This window comes from Aspergillus lentulus (assembly GCF_001445615.1).
Source record: "Aspergillus lentulus DNA, contig: Alt16, strain: IFM 54703, whole genome shotgun sequence".
NCBI classification, from domain to species: Eukaryota; Fungi; Ascomycota; class Eurotiomycetes; order Eurotiales; family Aspergillaceae; genus Aspergillus; species Aspergillus lentulus.
The window spans coordinates 4,122,493-4,141,011 of record NW_028322113.1 but is presented as its reverse complement, the minus strand read 5'-3'; the positions used below and the strand labels follow the sequence as shown (position 1 = coordinate 4,141,011).

The 18,519-nt window shown below is 50.2% G+C and overlaps 7 protein-coding genes and 1 non-coding gene across 8 annotated transcripts; 4 read left to right on the top strand and 4 right to left on the bottom strand.

Moving 5' to 3' along the window:
• Positions 1-97: 97 nt before the first annotated feature.
• On the bottom strand, positions 98-1,597 carry ALT_8799 (NCBP3 domain-containing protein; the record flags this gene model as incomplete). Its single annotated transcript, XM_033558572.2, has 2 exons — positions 98-1,393; positions 1,463-1,597. The coding sequence occupies 2 exons, from the start codon at positions 1,595-1,597 to the stop codon at positions 98-100; spliced, it is 1,431 nt and encodes a 476-aa protein (XP_033414463.2).
• Positions 1,598-3,453: 1,856 nt separating this feature from the next.
• ALT_8798 (putative glycosyl hydrolase) lies at positions 3,454-5,478 on the top strand (the record flags this gene model as incomplete). Its single annotated transcript, XM_033558571.2, has 2 exons — positions 3,454-4,336; positions 4,397-5,478. The coding sequence occupies 2 exons, from the start codon at positions 3,454-3,456 to the stop codon at positions 5,476-5,478; spliced, it is 1,965 nt and encodes a 654-aa protein (XP_033414462.2).
• Positions 5,479-6,776: 1,298 nt separating this feature from the next.
• Positions 6,777-7,799, top strand: ALT_8797 (uncharacterized protein; the record flags this gene model as incomplete). The annotated part of the gene is made up of 3 exons (XM_089600476.1): positions 6,777-7,128; positions 7,197-7,515; positions 7,574-7,799. The coding sequence occupies 3 exons, from the start codon at positions 6,777-6,779 to the stop codon at positions 7,797-7,799; spliced, it is 897 nt and encodes a 298-aa protein (XP_089455369.1).
• Positions 7,800-9,145: 1,346 nt separating this feature from the next.
• Positions 9,146-9,741, top strand: ALT_8796 (uncharacterized protein; the record flags this gene model as incomplete). Its single annotated transcript, XM_089600475.1, has 2 exons — positions 9,146-9,200; positions 9,260-9,741. The coding sequence occupies 2 exons, from the start codon at positions 9,146-9,148 to the stop codon at positions 9,739-9,741; spliced, it is 537 nt and encodes a 178-aa protein (XP_089455368.1).
• A 369-nt stretch (positions 9,742-10,110) lies between these two features.
• Positions 10,111-11,732, bottom strand: ALT_8795 (uncharacterized protein; the record flags this gene model as incomplete). The annotated part of the gene is made up of 3 exons (XM_033558569.2): positions 10,111-11,317; positions 11,374-11,521; positions 11,579-11,732. The coding sequence occupies 3 exons, from the start codon at positions 11,730-11,732 to the stop codon at positions 10,111-10,113; spliced, it is 1,509 nt and encodes a 502-aa protein (XP_033414460.2).
• Positions 11,733-13,038: 1,306 nt separating this feature from the next.
• Positions 13,039-15,501, bottom strand: ALT_8794 (ATP-binding protein; the record flags this gene model as incomplete). The annotated part of the gene is made up of 5 exons (XM_033558568.2): positions 13,039-13,472; positions 13,528-13,604; positions 13,667-13,835; positions 13,896-14,361; positions 14,431-15,501. The coding sequence occupies 5 exons, from the start codon at positions 15,499-15,501 to the stop codon at positions 13,039-13,041; spliced, it is 2,217 nt and encodes a 738-aa protein (XP_033414459.2).
• Positions 15,502-16,175: 674 nt separating this feature from the next.
• ALT_8793 (uncharacterized protein) lies at positions 16,176-17,759 on the top strand (the record flags this gene model as incomplete). The annotated part of the gene is made up of 1 exon (XM_033558567.2): positions 16,176-17,759. One exon carries the CDS (start codon positions 16,176-16,178, stop codon positions 17,757-17,759), a length of 1,584 nt encoding a protein of 527 aa, XP_033414458.2.
• Positions 17,760-17,974: 215 nt separating this feature from the next.
• ALT_r097 lies at positions 17,975-18,090 on the bottom strand. The gene has a single exon (XR_004500622.1). It is a non-coding gene; the product is annotated as an 8S ribosomal RNA (ribosomal RNA).
• Between the last annotated feature and the right edge of the window lie 429 nt (positions 18,091-18,519).

Sequence of the window (18,519 nt, the reverse complement as noted above, 5' to 3'; positions counted from 1 at the left end):
AATGGTATCAGGCCATCCCTAGATGTTTAGAGCAGAATGAAACGAGACAATAGCAGAATCCAAATTTCTGTTGTTTGATGCAAGAGCGGCCTTTCCCTTAGCCAAACATGTCCTCTGCCCTCCTTCGAGGGCCGCCTCGCCCTTCAATTTTATCAGAGAATAACTCTTTGCCGGCATTGGACTTGAACTTGGAGGGGAACAGCTCTCGGACAGATGCGCCTCGACCCTTGATTGACATGCCGTTGGCCGCACCTCGAATCGAGATACCCTGATCTTGGCCAGCTGCTCCACGAATGTTGACCCCGTTTTGATCCTCCGAGTCCGGAAACAACTCGATATTCTTCCTGTGCGACGGGTTCTGGTCCCGAGCGCCATCCACCCGGGGCACAGAGATTCTCCTCGAGAACAGATCTCCTGTCTCATCCGCGGCATCGATCGCATCTGAGCGGCGATGATTGCTTTGTTTGCTTGGGAAAAGTTCTTTCTTGAGGTAACTCGACGCTGGCTTGTTTGGAAAGAGCTCGCGGGCATTGGAATCGCCGTCGCTAGTACGAGAGGGGAAAAGTTCCTTGCCTTCATTGCGACGGATAAGCTGTGGCGAGCGCTCCCGGAAGCGACTTCGCGTACCGCGCTCCTCTTGCTCTAGACGACCACTCTCGGCCAAGGTGTCGCGACCTGGGGAAGCGCTCCGATTCCGAAGGCGGCCAGATAAACGTCCTTCGTCAGGGAACAGTTCCCGCTGGCCTCTCCGTGTTCGTCCGCTGCGACCTCTCTCCGAGTCTGAATAGTCGGTGCTAGCACGTGGTCCTTCATCGTCGTACATACTGGCGCTGAAATTGTCGTCCGCGTCACGGTCTCTTCGCCGTCTAAGCTCCCGACCGTCGAACCGTCTTCTTTGATAGTCACCATCGCTCGAGCCTTCGCCGCCGTGACGACGTCTGTCTGCGAGTTCTCGTCGCAGCTTCTCCCGGGGGTCGTGTTCGGGGTGCATGAGATAGAATCGGCTGGATTCGTATGCGCGGGGCTTTTTGCGATCGGTCTTCACTGCCGCCCTCACTTGAAGCACAGATTCGGGGTGGGTTGACAGCGCTTTGGCAGACCGTAAGCGCAAAGGTGGAAACGAAGATGTATCTTCCTCTTCACTGGCCTGCGTGAAAGCTGCCAGAGCCTGCAGACCAACTTCGGGAGATGGGTAGATGATATTTGCGGATGTGTCGTCAATCCACTCGACGCGGGAAGGGACCTCGCCGGAGAAGTAATCTGTCGCGAATTGTTTGATATTATCCGTAGTTAAATCATCAACACCTCGTATGTGGACCTTCTCATACTGTGCTTCAGCTGTTGTGGGATCGACCGAGCCGTCTTGACTAGTAACTGTCGTGGTCGCGGGTTCCTAAGGAAGTTTGAGATATGTTAGTTGCCACGAGAGAGCAGCAGAAAGATTGGGGGCATTCTCGCTCACTATTTCAATTGACTCTGGCTCTGGAAGCGGTCCGAGGTCAATATCCATGTCGATATCCATAGAGGCGTCCATGGCGATGGAAGATGAGTGAGCACCGTTTGCCGGGTCTGGCTGTGTCATGCTGGCAACCTCCATGAGGGAGGAGACAAGATACGTGGACAAAAGGAAATCGGCAGACTCTTAGAGTCGGATAAGGTATGAGAGTAGAGGCAATCAATTGAAGGGCGGTAAGAGACGTGGAGTTGATAAGTATGCAGCGAACTGAATCAGCAGCGAGTCCAGCTGGTAGATGAAGTTACTTAGACCACTTCCGGATTACCCAACTGGGAAAGGCGTCGGGCGGAGTAGAGCTCCAACTCCTCCACATATCACTGTCTTCTCACCAACAACTAAATGGATTTATACTCTATCTACATTGAACGGACTCAGTCTGCTCGAACAACATTGACGAACGCCTTTACATAATCTCTGGCAAACGGGAGTCATTGGACTAACATTCTCTTTACGCTACCATTCGACGATGGCTTGATCCCCTGCGATTGGATAGCTCGATACTATGAGTTTACTGTGACGCTGGGAGTAAGCTGGCGATGGGCTTCAGGTGAATGATTGACATGCAGCCAAGACTACTTGCGAATCTTCGCTTCGACTTCAGCAAGCAACCAGATACAGACTCCCATCGTCATTGGATTTGATGGCATACGTGAAATCGAATTCGCCTCACAACATGCTGTCGAAGGTCGTCAATGAAGATGGAAGAGGAATTGGGCCCATTCAAGAATGAGTCAACGCCTCAGTCTTTGCTTACGGTTAGAGACTCAAGTCAAGTCTGCAGGCCTCACTCTACAACTTTCCGTCTGGGCACAGATGTGAACTACAACAGCGTGTTACCATTGCTTTCGGACTTGTCAAGATGGTGACTGACTCGAAGCTCAGTCGCATCTTTTCTGAATCATGTTTTAATGCTGCATAGTAACCAGGAACAATATACGGGGCTTTTCTTGAGTTTACGAAACGATCCTGCGTTCTTCGGCCTCAGGTCTATCGCAAGATAACTTACTTGTGCCCGTCATGACTCTCCGGCCACCTCGTCTTTCATAGATACAGTTACTGCGACTACGGAGAATTAGCCCAAGGTTTTCAGTCGGCCCGCCCAAGATTTGGAGCGTCCTCTGTCTGCAGTCTATGGGATCAAAGCCTTGATCAATCACGGATAGCAATTACCGTCGATTTACTTGGGCTTCCATCGACTTGCCTTTTGTAAGTTATGATCCACTCCTTGGTGATCATGAAGATAGAAATGCAGTCGGAGTGAGTGGAATAGTTGGAGTAGTGTAAATAATACTTGGGCCTTGTAGCTGACACTCAAGCGTCATTTGCTGCACATCTGGTAGATCCCAGATACTCAGTGTTTGCAAGGAACACCAGTGTGAACCTGACGACTAACAATCTGCATACTTTCCGCTTCCCCCACTCGAACATCGTCCTTCCCCCCACTACCTCAATTAGGCTATTCTCCAACAACCTTCCCTCTGGTAACCTTTGATTCAGGTTCTAGTCCAATGGATGAATAATGTGATTGCACGGCGCGTTTCCGCTTCTTTGGCTCCAAAGAATCATGTTGGTTGCCAGGTGGTCTCCCCCACCTCCACCTCCGCCTCCACAGGACTTTTTCCGAGGACATAAGCGATCAATTGCAGCCATATATCGCGCCCGCAAGGCCCTCTTGCAGCACGAACATGATGACAGGCCCATGGACAGCTACGTTGGAGATGATGTGGACCTCGCGTTCCACATTTACGGATGATGCACTGGCCAATCTGGATTTCTGACCGAAGATGCAGTGCAGTGACTAGCTTTCCATATGAGTGAGCTGTACCCCGAAATAAACGTATTACTTCTGGGCTCACTCATACTCTTATCTTTCTGAAGAGAATAACGAATAACGGACGTTATTATCACCGTGTGATTACTAGCCCACTTTGTCCATTATGCTTTACGCTGAAGACGATAAGCTCATCTACCGATTTGATGACCACATTCTTTGGATCCAGCCATGGAGCGAGAATGCTTTTCGTATCAGAGCTACGAAGCTAGCGTCTATGCCATCTGAAGATTGGGCCCTATCTGCAAAGCCGAGCACACAGCAGGCGATCATTGAAACCCCCGCCGGCAAAGAGGCCAGCATTTCCAATGGCAAAATTAAGGCGGTTGTCTCCCAGCGAGGCAAGATCACAATCTGCAACTCCAACGGTAAAAAGCTCCTAGAAGAGTATGCCCGTCATCGCCGTGATCCAATGGACCCGAAATGCAGCGCGCTCGAGATTGAAGCGCGCGAGCTCCGACCAATTCTGGGAGGCGATTACCATCTCACGATGCGATTGGAGTCGCTAGACCCGAAGGAGAAGATCTACGGTATGGGCCAGTATCAGCAGCCTTACCTAAATCTCAAGGGAGTCGACTTGGAGTTGGGACACCGGAATTCCCAAGCTAGTGTTCCGTTTGCTCTGTCCTCCCTTGGCTATGGTCTTTTGTGGAACAATCCCGGGATCGGACGAGCCGTGCTCGGGACAAATATCATGAGCTTTGAGGCATATTCGACGAAGGTTCTCGACTACTGGATCGTTGCGGGTGATACACCGGCGAAGATCGAAGAAGCATATTGCAAAGTGACGGGCTATGTCCCGATGATGCCAGAGTATGGTCTTGGATTCTGGCAGTGCAAGCTCCGCTATTGGAACCAGGAGCAGTTGCTCAACGTCGCGCGAGAGTACAAACGACGCAATATTCCTTTGGATGTTATTGTAGTTGACTTCTTCCACTGGAAGCACCAAGGAGAGTGGAGTTTTGATCCCAAATTCTGGCCGGACCCAGGTGAGTCTACTCCAGCCGCATGATACGCATCTGTAGTTGCTGATAGGGCTGCGACCCCAGACGCAATGGTCAAAGAACTCAAAGAAATGAAGGTGGAGCTCATGGTCTCCATCTGGCCTACAGTCGAAACCCTCTCCGAAAATTACCCGGAAATGCTCGAACGCGGTCTGCTGATCAGGCATGACCGCGGCCTTCGAGTAGCTATGCAATGTGATGGCGATGTCACACATTTCGACGCGACGAACCCCGAGGCTCGCAAATATATCTGGGAAAAGGCGAAGAAAAACTACTACGACAAAGGGATCAAGATCTTCTGGCTTGACGAAGCCGAGCCTGAATACTCGGTCTACGACTTTGACATTTACCGCTACCAGGCTGGCAGCAACCTACAGATCGGCAACATCTTTCCCCGGGAATACGCGCGGGCCTTCTACGAAGGCATGGAGGCTGAGGGACAGAAGAACATCGTGAACCTTCTCCGGTGCGCCTGGGCCGGCAGCCAAAAGTACGGTGCTCTCGTCTGGAGCGGCGACATCGCGTCGTCGTGGGGTTCCTTCCGCAACCAGCTGGCCGCGGGCCTGAACATGGGCCTCGCAGGAATCCCGTGGTGGACGACGGATATCGGGGGCTTCCACGGGGGCAACCCTGCTGATCCTGGGTTCCGGGAACTCTTCACCCGCTGGTTCCAATGGGGTACGTTCTGTCCCGTGATGCGCCTGCACGGTGACCGGGAGCCCAAGCCTGAAGGCCAGCCGACTGCTCCGGGCGCCGACAATGAGATCTGGTCCTATGGCGAGGAGGTGTATGAGATCTGCAAGAAATACATCGACATCCGGGAGGAGCTGCGGGACTACACCAGAAGTCTGATGAAAGAGGCACATGAGAAGGGCACGCCGGTCATTCGGACCCTATTCTATGAGTTCCCAGAGGACAAGAAGTCTTGGGAGGTCGAGACGCAGTATCTGTTTGGGTCCAAGTATCTGATTGCGCCAGTCCTTGAGGCTGGACTGCGAAAGATCACGGTGTATCTGCCCGCAGGAGCTTCATGGAAGCTATGGGGGGAGGAAACGGAGCGCCCTGGAGGGCAAGATGTTGAGGTTGCATGTCCCATTGAGACGATGCCGGTCTTTGTCAGAGTATAGGCAGTAACATATACCAGCCATTGGGGCATCTATCACCACGCTGCATCTTGACAAGTCCAACTCCTCCCCCCCCCCGGCCCGGGGGCGGGGTTAAAGCAGAGCACAGACAGGTCCAGGCAACAGTCACATATATGGAATACTCCTACGCTAATAAAGTACTGGATTGAAGAATAGATGAGCATTAGAAGACAATACTGTAACCATTCAGAAGGCCGAATTTTCAAGATTCCGCGGGATGCGCCAACAAGCTGCTGGCAAATGTATTGTCGTCACATTGCCAATACAGGTAATAAGCACTAAGCAGGCCAACGTAGTTAATATAACTAGCTACTTAAGCGGGGCTATGGTCTGATGCGGCGATGCCTGCATGGGCGATACAACTCTACTGAGGATGGGGTGAAGGGAATGGAGGGGGTGTAGAGCACTATGATCTTGTGGTCGACCTGACAGCCATTGTGGGAGAATTCTTGTTTATTATATCTACTGAATGAGTGAAGAAGGCTGATCATAGAGTAAGAACCTCCCCACTAGCAGACACACTCTTCATATTCATGTCCATGGCCATCTGAACACACTCCAAACGCTTGCCCACCATCACCGGCTCTGGCACAGCCACATACGTCCCCTTGGCCAGAGCAGCCGGCAGATAAGCTGCCTGGTTGCCTGGCATAGCGGGGGGTTTGAGGCGAGATTTTGATACGGGAGATCAAAAACAGTCACTCAATTCGATAAACACAGTCAAGTTTGGCTGCCATCTGGCGTCTGAGGTCGATGTGGCATGAGAGAGCCATGACCTGCGGCGCTCATCAGATTTGGACTTCGAGATTGCATTGAGTCAAGGATAATTATCCCTTGTTTTGGCCCCTCCATTGTTTGTCTTTCTTTTGTCAATTGCCGAGTCAACCGGACTCTCTTCGGAGTTTGGAGTTTGGAGTTTGAGACTCCGAGACTAATGCATCAATACTTCGACTCCGCAATCACTTCCAGCTGTATGATTTCCTCAGTTGGGTCGCGGGCGTCCGTATATCTTGATTCTAGGGGGGACACCGCGTCAGCAAGCCATCGTCCTTCCTTCAACCATGCCCTGGTCACCGATTTACCCCGCTGAAAGAGAATCCAGGAGACGCTTGTGACATGAATGTTCTGTTTTGGTCGCGTCCGCTTTGAATGGTTCCCATGAAGTTGTCACTGCACCAGCGCAGCTATCATCTATAGCCTTGAGCTAGGGAAATTATCTACCGCGTAACTGGGCTCTTGCTCACACAACTCTTTACTTTAGATATCACACCAGCAGCAGAATGGTCTCTCTCGGAGCGATCCTGGCCTCCAACCGACGGCTTGAGTCAGCCCTCCCTGCCGGCCTGGTGGCCGTCTTTGGTGGTGCAACGAGCGGCATCGACGAGACAGCAACGAAGCAATTTGCCAAACATGCCAACGCGCCACGCATCTACTTCGTCGGCCGCACAGACAGCTGGGCGGAACGCATCAAAACGGAACTCAAGACCATCAACCCGAAGGGCAGCTACTTCTCCCTGCAATGCGACGCCAGTCTGCTCAAGAGCGTCGACGAGGTTTGTCAGGAGATTAAGGCCAAAGAAACGGTGATCGGTCTGCTCTTTTTGAGTATCGGCAGTCTCATCACTGGGACAAGTGAGCGTCCCCCACGCAACAATCAGAGTGATTTCAGATCAGTCTCTTACTTGGTGGCTACCGTGTAGGTACCGTGGAAAACCTGCATTACTTCGCTGCACTGACGTACTACTCCCGCATCCGGTTCGCCATGAACCTCCTCCCGCTCATCCGCACTACTCCTGCGCTGCGCCGGGTCGTGACCGTGTTTAAGCTATCCGCCACGGCAGGACGTGGGCATTTTGCGTCCATGCTGACGCTCTCCTTTGAGGTACTGGCCCAGAAAGCACCAGAGGTCTCTTTCATACATGACTATCCCGGATTCGTGAAAACGGATCTCGCGCGAGGCACTAACGGCGTCGGGATGGCGATCGTCAAGGGTTTGTTCAAGGTCATTGGTCCGTTTTTGTATAACCCCCTCCGAGGAGGTTGGTGAGCGGCAAACCTTCTTTGCTACCGGTATAAGATTCCCACCCGCCTCTGGTGATGCCAAGGGCGTGCCCTCTGAAGGTGTCGGTATTGCCACAGGGACTGATGGAAGGAAGGGCAGTGGTGTGTACTCGGTGCATCTGGATGGGGACACAAAACTGCAAGAGGTGTTGTCTGCATTGAGGGAGAGCGGGCTGAAGAATAAGATGTGGAAACTTGTTGAGGAGGAGTCTATTCGCGTAACGGGGAGTGTATCGATATAGGACATACTCCTGCTCATTGGTATAGTTCTAGATTGCATGAGCATTGCTGCTGACAGGCTTAATGGCTTTAAAACTATCTGTTATGTGTATCTATCTGCATGAACACATACATTCTAGAGACAGGATTATCAATGAAGAGCACACCAGGGCAATAAAGCGGACTTGATATCAGGCACTTATTTACATTGTCCAGTTGACGAGAGGCGCTATCTGTCCTCCCTCTGAGCAATCAGACTCGGTCTGTCAGCTCTGTCAGCTTCCGCTCAGCAAGAGGGGACTTACATACCTCTTCCAGAAGAGCACTATCTTAACCCGTCGTATTACTCCAACCAAAATATCTCTGCACATAGCCACCAGATGCACAGAAGAGTATCCTCGGGCTGCCTTAACGGCGGGGGCTGAGGCCCATCACGTGCCCATCGCGAACCCTCACCTTAACTGTTAACATGGCTCCACACAGTCCTGTTCTGGCTTCTTGCAAGGCCTTGGTACAGGAAATCAAATTTACAATGCCACATTTCTGATCCAACAAGTGAAATACTAGTTGCTCATTCATACAAGACTACGAGATGAATGTGGAGTAATAGTCTTGCAAGTAAGGCTACCTCTTCAGGAAGCGGGTGGCCAGGCTCTCAGAACAACCTGGATCACTACTACTTCCCTACGATACTAAGAACCTCAACTGGAGCTACATCACTGGGGCTTCTAGGCGCTCGCAGCTCCCGAGGTATATATCTGTTCGATTCTCGAGATCATCCTGAGCGTTTCCGCCACTGCCTGGCCACGATGATTACTGGTGGACAATGAGAGAGTTCAAGAGGTGCGAATCGCGTCTTGCTGAATCCCGTCAGCACAGCAGCCCTTCATGCCAGCAGTCAGTTTTGCCAAAAGGCAGCATTTATATTTTATCAGGGCTTGTGAGGCTCGTGGCCCCGGCATGTAAACTAATGCCGAACTAGTTTGCTTAGTGTTTCACTAGAGCCGAGGAAGAGTCTCATCCAACCGATGATGGGAACTAATACTTGACGGCCCGACCCATGTCGACGCTAATGTCATCTTGTGAGTCCGTTCGAATAAGGGCACAATGGTATATATAATGTAATTGGCCATCCACGGGACTGTGCGCGCCTTTCTTGTACTAGCGCTTCCGACGCTTTTGCCTTGGTGGGCGAGTATGCACGTAGGTACCTAGCTTCTCCTGAGGACGGTGATAGCTATTGCCCCCTATTATTCTTGTCTATGGCTTGGTGGGAAAAGATCGTACCCAAAGCCTATCCTCATGTTGATATCTAGAAGCTGGAAGACTGCTACCTGGCCTTCTGCTTCTGTCTAAAATACCTATTCTCATGTTCATATCAACATTGCTACTTGCGCTTGCCTTGAATGGCTTGCAAAGCAATGGTAAGTCCATTTTCAAGCTGATTACTTACAAACGGTCCTAACTTTGAGCTTTTTACTAGCATTCCAGATCGCTTATCCAAAGAAGGGCGACCTGGTGAACGTTTACGATGGCCTTGTCACGACCTGGTCTTACCACTCTTCCGACTCGATATTGCTCCCTCTTACAATTTACTTCGTCGCGGTCTCCCACGACGACGAATCTGCGACATACATTCGGGACGACATCAATATTGCCCTGGGCAAATGGACGATATCTACCATTTTCCCGGTGGCCGAGGCCTATTATCTTCGGTTTATCTATGCTAACAATTTTTGGGAAACCGGGAACTTCCGGATTACCGCATCCGAACAATCAACAAATGCCAGCGATACGTCGAGTTCGGCCAGTCCCAACGTTTACTCAACTTCGTGCCCCAGTAGCACGACCCTATGGACAACAGAGTCCACCGCCACAGTAGCTAGCTCTCTGACGATAGGAACAAATCAGGCATTGGGCTCTGGGGGTGCTGCAACTGTTGCCCAGAATAATTATGTCTGTTAACATCGGGGGCTGACAGCCCCGCCAAAGTCATGATGGTGCCGTTTAAGGGGACATGAAAGTCAGGATAGTTGACCATCCCATGGCGTCGATGCGCCTCAGGGAATTATGATTGCACACCTCCATGGTTTGGCCCCGAGGCAATCGTCGTCCCCTGGATTATTTAAAGCTTCCCGCCCTCCTCCCTGATCCTTTACCTTCAGATCTCCCTATCTTTGCAAGTATGGAGGCACAATTGACCGACGAGGAACTTCAGCAACTTCTTCAGGAACTTCAAATAGCCAAATTATTGAAAAATGGTGGATTCAGACGGAATAAAAGCTTCAAGACGAAGGACGTCTTAAACGCTGAAAACAGTAATAATCACAATTTTCAGGTTGATACATCATTTGGAATGTAAAAGATAAGCTCTCTTGCATATGCCGCAGCAGCGGCAGCAGCGTACCCTTGCCAGTAATCATTCTTATGACTGTCACAATAGTCTGAGATGCCACGAATAACGAGGCAGGGGAAATTTGCTAACACACCTGCAGCTTCTGTTTCAAAGCACAGGATGTTATACTGTTTGGCTAGATCATCTCTCAGCTTACCGTCTTTGATAACCAGTTCGCCAGAGGCAATGATGCCCCTGTGAATGACCACAAAATGATCATCATCTTCATTATCAATGAGCTGCACACGCTGGGATGGATCACATCCACACTGTGTACAGGGAAGTTTCGGGTCAAGATGCGTATATTCAGCTCGGTACAGGTGGTCTAGAGCTGAACCTGGACGCATATACCTCCGCAGCCCTCTGATGTTGGTATCAATCCGTTCGATATTATCCAGTATAGAGTCCTTCCTGGACCTTGCGCGTTGAGCGGCAAGAGCCTGAGCAGCGCTAAGAAGTATTGTTGGCGGTGGAGCTAGCGCACCAGTGCGAATGAAACGAGCCACTTCAGCTTTTCCATGGTCGTATTGCAGCACACCCGAGTGCTCCCCTGTTGGCTTGCTGACCACAACATCACCGAGTCGGATCATCCCATTGTCAGTTGTTGTTGGTACACCGCCTCCGATTCCCACTAAGAGACAGAATCTTAGGTTCGGAAATGTTGTTCTCGCTTGAGTAATAACTGCAGCAGCTGAGTTATTGCCTGTCTGAGGCAATCCTGCAATTACCACGTTGTGGCTCCCAATACTGCCAAGAGTATAGACATTATAGTCTGTGCGAGGCTGGGATAGAGGCTCATGCTGTTCGTCGAGCATTTCCAATGCAGCGATCTGCTCTACTTCCAACGGACAGATCCATGCGACTTGATAATCTTCATGCTGTCGCTTTCTTTGTGTTTGGACCCGAGTTTCTCTGAGGCTTGCACTCCCAGCCGCAGAGATTCTGGAACTAACATGGGCACGCACCGCAGAGACACAGCCCAAAGGATCCTGCGGTGCAGAAGTGCAACCAACCTGGAGGCTGAAAAGTCTCAGTCGTCCGCACAGCACCCACCATAGTGGATCCTTCGTAAGCTTTGGAAGAGCTAGTTCAAAGCCCTCCAGTACCTCCGTCATCCAGTGGTCATTCAGCCTCGATTCTGGGTCTCTTAGGTAAATCAGTACAGTCTGTAATAAACCAGTGATTTGCAGGGATGTGCTTACTGTGCTCTTTGCACAAAGGCGCGCATATTCTCTTGCCAGGCAACTGTAATTATCGTGCCAGCAAGGTGCTTCACGAAGTCGGCTAGAGTGATTGTTGCTGCATTTGGATCCCTTTCAAGCTCGAGTAGCGCGTCGTCAAAGTTTGATGCTGGGTTGATGAAAGCAGTAAGCCATGCATGGCCTTCCTGAAATCTTTTGAACATACCGCCTTCGGCGTAGTTGTTGAGATAGGGAATGATTTCGCGCCTAAATATGACATCTTTCTCCTCATTTGACTCCATTGCGGGCAGTCGCAGCCAGTCTCGATAGTCTGGTGCCCCAAAGGCTGGAATGAGTGACGGAATACCTTGAACAGCCATTTTGTTCTCCGCTGGGCAATGTATGATAAATCCTCTTGAGTGCGCCTAAAAACACCTTTCTCGAGAGCAAAACCTAGCATAATGGATGCCGAGAGAACCATTAATTAAGCCAACATCTGTCAGAGTTTCCAACCAGCAAACCAGTGCGGCTGACGTTGCAGGTGACCCAAGCCCCTCAGAGGCGTGTAGTACAAATCAGCCCTGTTCCAATTTTCAATGTTGGGAAGACGAGTAAAAGCAAATCCGGTGGTGGCTTTTTTACGTGGATGACTCCCACCCAACAAAGATTGCTCACTTGCGAGCGCCATAGCGAAGTAGCCTGGCCCACCGACAGAGAATCGCAGGCTTGTAGATTCTACTTCCTAATACACTGGATGGTGACCTCCAAGGATCAGTTTACTTTCCAGATGGGTGGAGGCTGTGCCGCGGCCCAGCTGGAATCTCACTGACAAATAAGCTATGCTATTTATGTGTACATCCATAAAGGCAGCTACCTCATGTTAGGAGCTGTCCAAGCCAGCCTACAATTCACGCGCTGATGACGGAACACTTAGTGTGTCATATTCCACGCAAACCTCCAACCGGACCGCCTGATTTAGCGCCTGATGGATCAAGTCCCCCTTATACAGCCTTACAGGCGCTTTTTTCCTCCTGTTATTTGTCAAGAAGAGAAACTATGTAGCCACAGGCCATGACTGACAAGGCTGAGAGTCTCCGGAAACATAACTTGACCTTTTGGCAGGATCTAATGAGGATTCAGCGTGAACATAATTCCCTTTCTTATGATGCTGTTTATCTCCTTAGTGTAGCGGGCAGGGCCCGCTGAGTGCTCAAGCCGACATTCGGTCTTATAAAGGCTTTCTGGAATTCCTGGCAAGAAATATGAAAGATCCACTTTGAGCCAAAAAGAAGCCAATGTCAACTATCAATAGACTCCACAGAGATTCAAAGGCTGGGCTTCTTCGACGGGGCTTTTCGAGTTGCACTATTGTAATAGTTAATGAGTATAGGTAAGCTAACACGAGTCCGACACTATGCTTTCCCTCCATATTTCAGTTAGAAGAATCTGCATGTGTCACTGTGATGTCCCAAGGTCTCTACTGGCAGCTAACTACCCCTTCAAAACACGAGCTATTTTTGCTTGATGGACAAATGGCGGTAACTCTGATTCCCATTGCATTTCCTAAATCTCAAGGGGGTATATGGATATGACAAAATCAGGGTGCATATAAACAGTGCTGGAAAGACAAATTCTCATACAAAATGCATAATCTTGCAGTTCCATCCTCCACATACAAATTTCCCCCTACTTCTTCTGATTTGCAAGAAGCTGGTTAGCCTGGGTCCGCAGATGCTCCGTGTCGATCCGAAAATTCATCTTATAATCATACGCAGCCGTGAGATGCGTTCTGTTAATCTTAAGATCCCTATTAGGCCTCTCGGCTAGCATCTGCGCCATGATGAAGACATTGCGAATTTCTCGGCCGCTCAGGATATGTCGTCGAGATGCTTTTTTGGTCTCCTTCGCCCACTTGTGTAGATCGTTGGAATCGTCGCACAACCCCTGCTCGTCCAGACGTTCGATCCATAATTTCCATATTTTATACTCCTGGTCGGAGTTTGGTTCTCCGAAGTTCACGGCGTGATGGATCCGCGAGAGGATGGCGGGGTCAAAGGCGACGACACGGTTGGTGGTCATTATGAGCACTCCTTTGAAGTACTCGACTTCTCGAAGAAGGACTATCCAGTATTAGCATGACGTTGTATCATAGGAGATCTAATGGTAGAGTGATACCTGAGACAAGGGCGTTCTTGGTAACCAAGCTCTCGTTGGCGTTTCCTCGAGCGTCGAGAAGGACATCGGCTTCATCTCTGTGACATGTTAATCATGTAAACCACCCAGGCGACGATAATTTGGATACGGGTTCATCTACATGAGAAGCACAGCCTTCCATGCCTCAGCAAGCCCGAAAATATTCTTGAGGGTTCGTTCCGCCTGTGGAGCATTAAGCCCTATATCACTCGTGCCGACCTTGAACAGGGGTCGACTAGACGATTTCGCTAACGACTCCGCATAGAGAGTCTTTCCCGTCCCGCTATGACCTACAAGGAGTGAGTCGGCTATCGCTTCTGCACTTCGCTTGCTCAAGTCTGACCACATACCGTGAAATAAGAGAATTAGGCTCTCTCCTTTCCCCCCGATCATGTCCGCAATCCGCTGACTGCGTGGTTTCGCCATCACATGCCAGTGGTTGCTCACCATCGTGAAGATATGCCGTTGCTCATCCTTGCTGACTTCGTCCGGTAGTATAAGGCCCTTCATCTCGCCTTCAAACTCCCCCATCTCAGCAGGCTCAGTCCGTTCGATGTCATTCAGGAAGAACTGACCCCATTCCTTCCGGTTCAGGGCGAATCCAAAAAGCCTAGGTGGAAGGAGGAGATCGTTGTAGTTGGACGGACGAGTGACTTTAGATTTAATGTCATGCACCCAACTCTTTGTCTCAGAATCCAGACATAGTTGACAGTGGCAGAGCTTGGTGCTGCTGGTTGGCTCTAACGTGTTTAAATCTCGACTACCGCCAGCCTTCCGCACGTAGTTCACCGTATCGAGAATAATATCTTCATCGATCTATTCCCAGTAGAGCACAGATCATAGTCAGTATAGGAGAAAACGTCGAGGGCTCAGCGTCATACGAACATTTACAACTCCTGGTGCAGGGATGTGCCACAAAGTTGCTCGATAGCTCATCTCCGCTTTTGCTCGATCCAATTGAAACGCCGGAATTCCTCCATAGAAATCTCCGGAATACCGCCGCAGCCTTGAGTCATGGTAATCCAGCGCGTGTTGAAGAAATTTTGCCCTTCGATCTCGATACACTGACATCCCCCAAATTGCGTCCAGGTCCCTTTGTCCCTTCCCGTCCTCATAGAATGCGACTGGATAGCACCTAAGCTCCGCTGGGGGCTTATCGCCCGCGTACTCGGGGATCCTAAACTCAAACATTGTGCGAACGATCTCCTTCCCATCCCAATCCCACATCCAGGCGGCGATCACGAGCTCGTTCATCACGAGGTGGACGTTATCAACCGGATGCAAGGTCGTTTTCTTCGAGTTGTACCATGCATCGTGCACCTGGAAGACCTGCATATCATGCGCTGAATTCCACGCCCCGACGACTAGGCTGCCAGGCTTAAACAGCGTCCACAGGAGGGCATACTGGATGCGAAAGTTCCGCAAGTCATCCACCGACTCTGGAATTCTCCACCGCAGGGGATCGTGGACTTTATCTACCACTTGTAGTAGACTTTGAAGACGTCCACGCGTGGTCGGATCGAGTGAGGTCGACTGTGCTTGGATCTCCAGCTCGGCATAGTTGAAGATGAGCGCCTTCAACGGCGACCTCAGCGTCACTTGTGGCCCTTGCCAGATATTATTGCCGGTGTGGACATTGTAGTTGGCGATCACCTTTCTGATGCAGTCTCTCAGTTTGTTGTCAAAAAATACTATTTTCCAGGAGCTCCTGTTCGGGCCTTCCACGACCTCTATAACCCTAAGCCATTCATCCGGTGACTCCGGCTTTATCTTCGGGTGCCCCGCCGAACTGCAGTCTGGCGATCGATTTGGGAACATATTGTGCGATTTGCAATACACGATGCCGCTTTCGGGGGTCTGGGAGAGGTTTGTTTTGCCCGTCGTGTCCATCTGGGGAATCTCGGCTGCAAATCTCTTCTCTGAGGCAAGAGTGATTTCTAGTTGATCGGTCGTCATGTTAGGCAATGTGATCAATATTGTTGATTCCAGATGCTTGGTTGTGTTGGACTCTGTCTTATTTATCCAGGTGAACAGAAAAGTTAGGGTAAATAAAAACGGGCTGAGATTCAGCTGGCACAAGTTAATAACAACAGACTCCGCGAACGACAAGACATACACCTAGCCGCTTATCTATACATCACTCAACACACTAGCTAGTAATGACTGCAGATCACCCCGCTTTAATCTCTAGAATTTATCATACGTATCCTCAACACTGATCGTCGAGTCTCATTGGTCGATATTGATAGCATAGCCACCACTACCAGATAGCTACCGCGCGGGTAGATTGCATTATAACGTTAACAGGGTGCTGCCTGGTAGCGCCGGGCTGACGTGGCGAGGCAAAGACGGGGCTCAGCCAGGATTCGGGGCCAAGCATACCCTATTGGAAGTGAGGATGGAACAAGGATTAAATAGCTAATGTAGAGTACTTTTTTGGGCACAAATGGTGTCTTGACCTTTGCCCTGCCCCAATGCCCGAGTGTCCGCGCTACAAGAGTGTGAGAGGACCGACGGGATTAGCTCCGTAGTTTCAGTGGAGTACAATAAGGCACGACAATCTTAAGTAGACCAAGCTATCTTTTCTATCAAGACCGTTAGTCGAAGTTATGCCTATTCAGTCAGCCGAGATGACAGTCCCAACTAAATATTCGCTCTCAACCGATGGTCAGATATACCGTGACCTCTACGGAAATGTCGACGCCGAGCTCTTGAGGGAAGTGCAGGGGGCTGACCAGTCGAATGTGGAGACTCTGGTGCAAAGCATCGTGCAACTTGCCGCGCGAACGCAAGGCGATTTCCAGGTGTCTCGGAGAACTTCCTCGAGCAGGAAAGTCGGCGCTAAAGTCCAACAGCTAGCCACTCGAATACACGATTTCATGCAGGTGTTCTCCGGAATAGTTGAGGTTATCAAGGGCGTTGATGCCCAGGCTGGTCCTATCGCCTATGGCTCGTTTGTCTTGCTTTTGGCAATCGCAAAGAACAAGCAAATGCACGAGGATCTTATTTCCGACACACTGGAGACCTTTCGTTGCTGGCTATCGAGGCTGAAGATGATTAGCCTTGCAGAGCAACGGGATGAAACCGTGCAAAAGCACATCCTCGAAATCTATATCAAAATAATAGACTTCGCGCAGCAAAGTATCAGATATTATTGCAGCTCCTCCGCTCGAAGGATTTTCCGGGGTATCTCTAAACCACCCCAGCTTTACGCAAAGAAATATGCGGACGAGATCAAGGAGAGCATCGCGGACTTAATGCAGGGGCTGCTTGTTCTCCAACACACCATAATCCTTGAGATGAGTTATACTACCCAGGCAACCAATCGTCTTCTCTCAGATGGCAACGCGGAACTCCATGAAATTCACATAGCGAAGGTTAGAAAGCTATTCAATGTCCCCTCAACACTCAGCGCCGAAGATATGCTTCAACGCAGCAAAGGAAGGTTCAACGGCATGTTCGCAAGAGGCAAGTCCAAAACAGGGACCGGGAGAAGGGCCCCACCCAGGCTCGAGCAGGTCAGCCTTAGCATGGTCTCGCAGTGCCCTGCATACAAGGAATGGGTAAACAGCGAGTCCTCTAGCCTTCTTCTACTCGAAGGCGATAACTATGACTTATACGACGCGAGCCGACGGGTCTGCTGGCTGTCACCCGTCACAATTGAGTTTTATGAGCATGTGAAGGAATTTGAGAGGATCCATGTCCTTTTTCATTGCATTGAGGGAAATCAACGACCCGAGAGTGGCGTTATACTGATGCTGAAAAGTATAATAATACAGCTGTTGGAACAGGACATACATCTATGCGCAAAGCGAATTGACGATATTTGCGATGCATTTAAGGACCCACCTCCTGAGCTTGACGAGTTGATTTATGCCATGTTTCAAATCCTCGAAACCAGCTTCCAAGAGATTCCCCTAGGACAAACCGTATACATCGTGCTGGATGGGGTTGAGCATCTTGGGTCTGAAATCCCTCAGGATTTCTTTGGCTCTTTGTTACATCTTCTGGACCGTCAAGATCTTAAGGTAACGGTCAAGGTATTTGCTGTCTGCCGTTTGGGTTATTGGCCGAATAAATCAAGGTCAAACGACTCATCGCGAAGCTTGAAGGAGGCCATAGGGCTCGGAGGTCACGTGGATCTGATGTCGCGGGTGCTCTATCACCCGGGCTGGAAGCAGGGCACATTGAAAACACCAAAGAAATTGACGTAAAGACGACATTCTATTAGAGGACGGCGGTAAGCTGTCCCAATCTTCCCATTATCCCCCAATCCACAGTTTATTTCATTTTTCGAGGTTGCTCCACCGCTGTGTGGTCATAAACTCAATCTGCACGCGGTTCAGCTTTGGGTAAAAAGGGTATGAGTGAGGGTGAAGTAAGGCAGCGGGAATAAACCGCACCAAGAAACAACAAACTCAAAAGTAAAAACATACAACAGCCGGGATTCGCTGGTGGTCACCCACCCAACTACTAACCGGCCGGCGTGTGGCTTAAGTACGGCTGAGCGGACGGGAAGCCCTGTTTTCCACACCCTATGGTCGTATGTGCTAGATTCGTATCATCTATGGTATATATAGTCTGGGTTATTCCATACCTAGGAGAATTTTGACAGCCCTTCGACGTTGTTGGGGCTCTAAGTCTAGGCGGATAAAGCCTCAAGTCCATGGGAATCTTGTCCATGGACAGGAGCCGTCCGCCCGTCCATGGCCAGAAGGTTCAGTCCCATCTCCCGTCCATATGTGCCCATAGAAATTCCCATGGACGGGTCCGATGGGACTTGCCTAGGTCTATAAACAATAGAAAACAAGAGCTCCTCCTTTTTGCTTCATTATAGTCCCCTAAAATTCCCGACTTTTGAGGGCGATATCAAGCAGTATTTAGAAGCAGAACCAGAACAAGCGTAAAGAGCAGTATTAGACTTTGGGATTATGAATGCCAAGACTACGATTTGATGCATAACTGGGTTCAAAC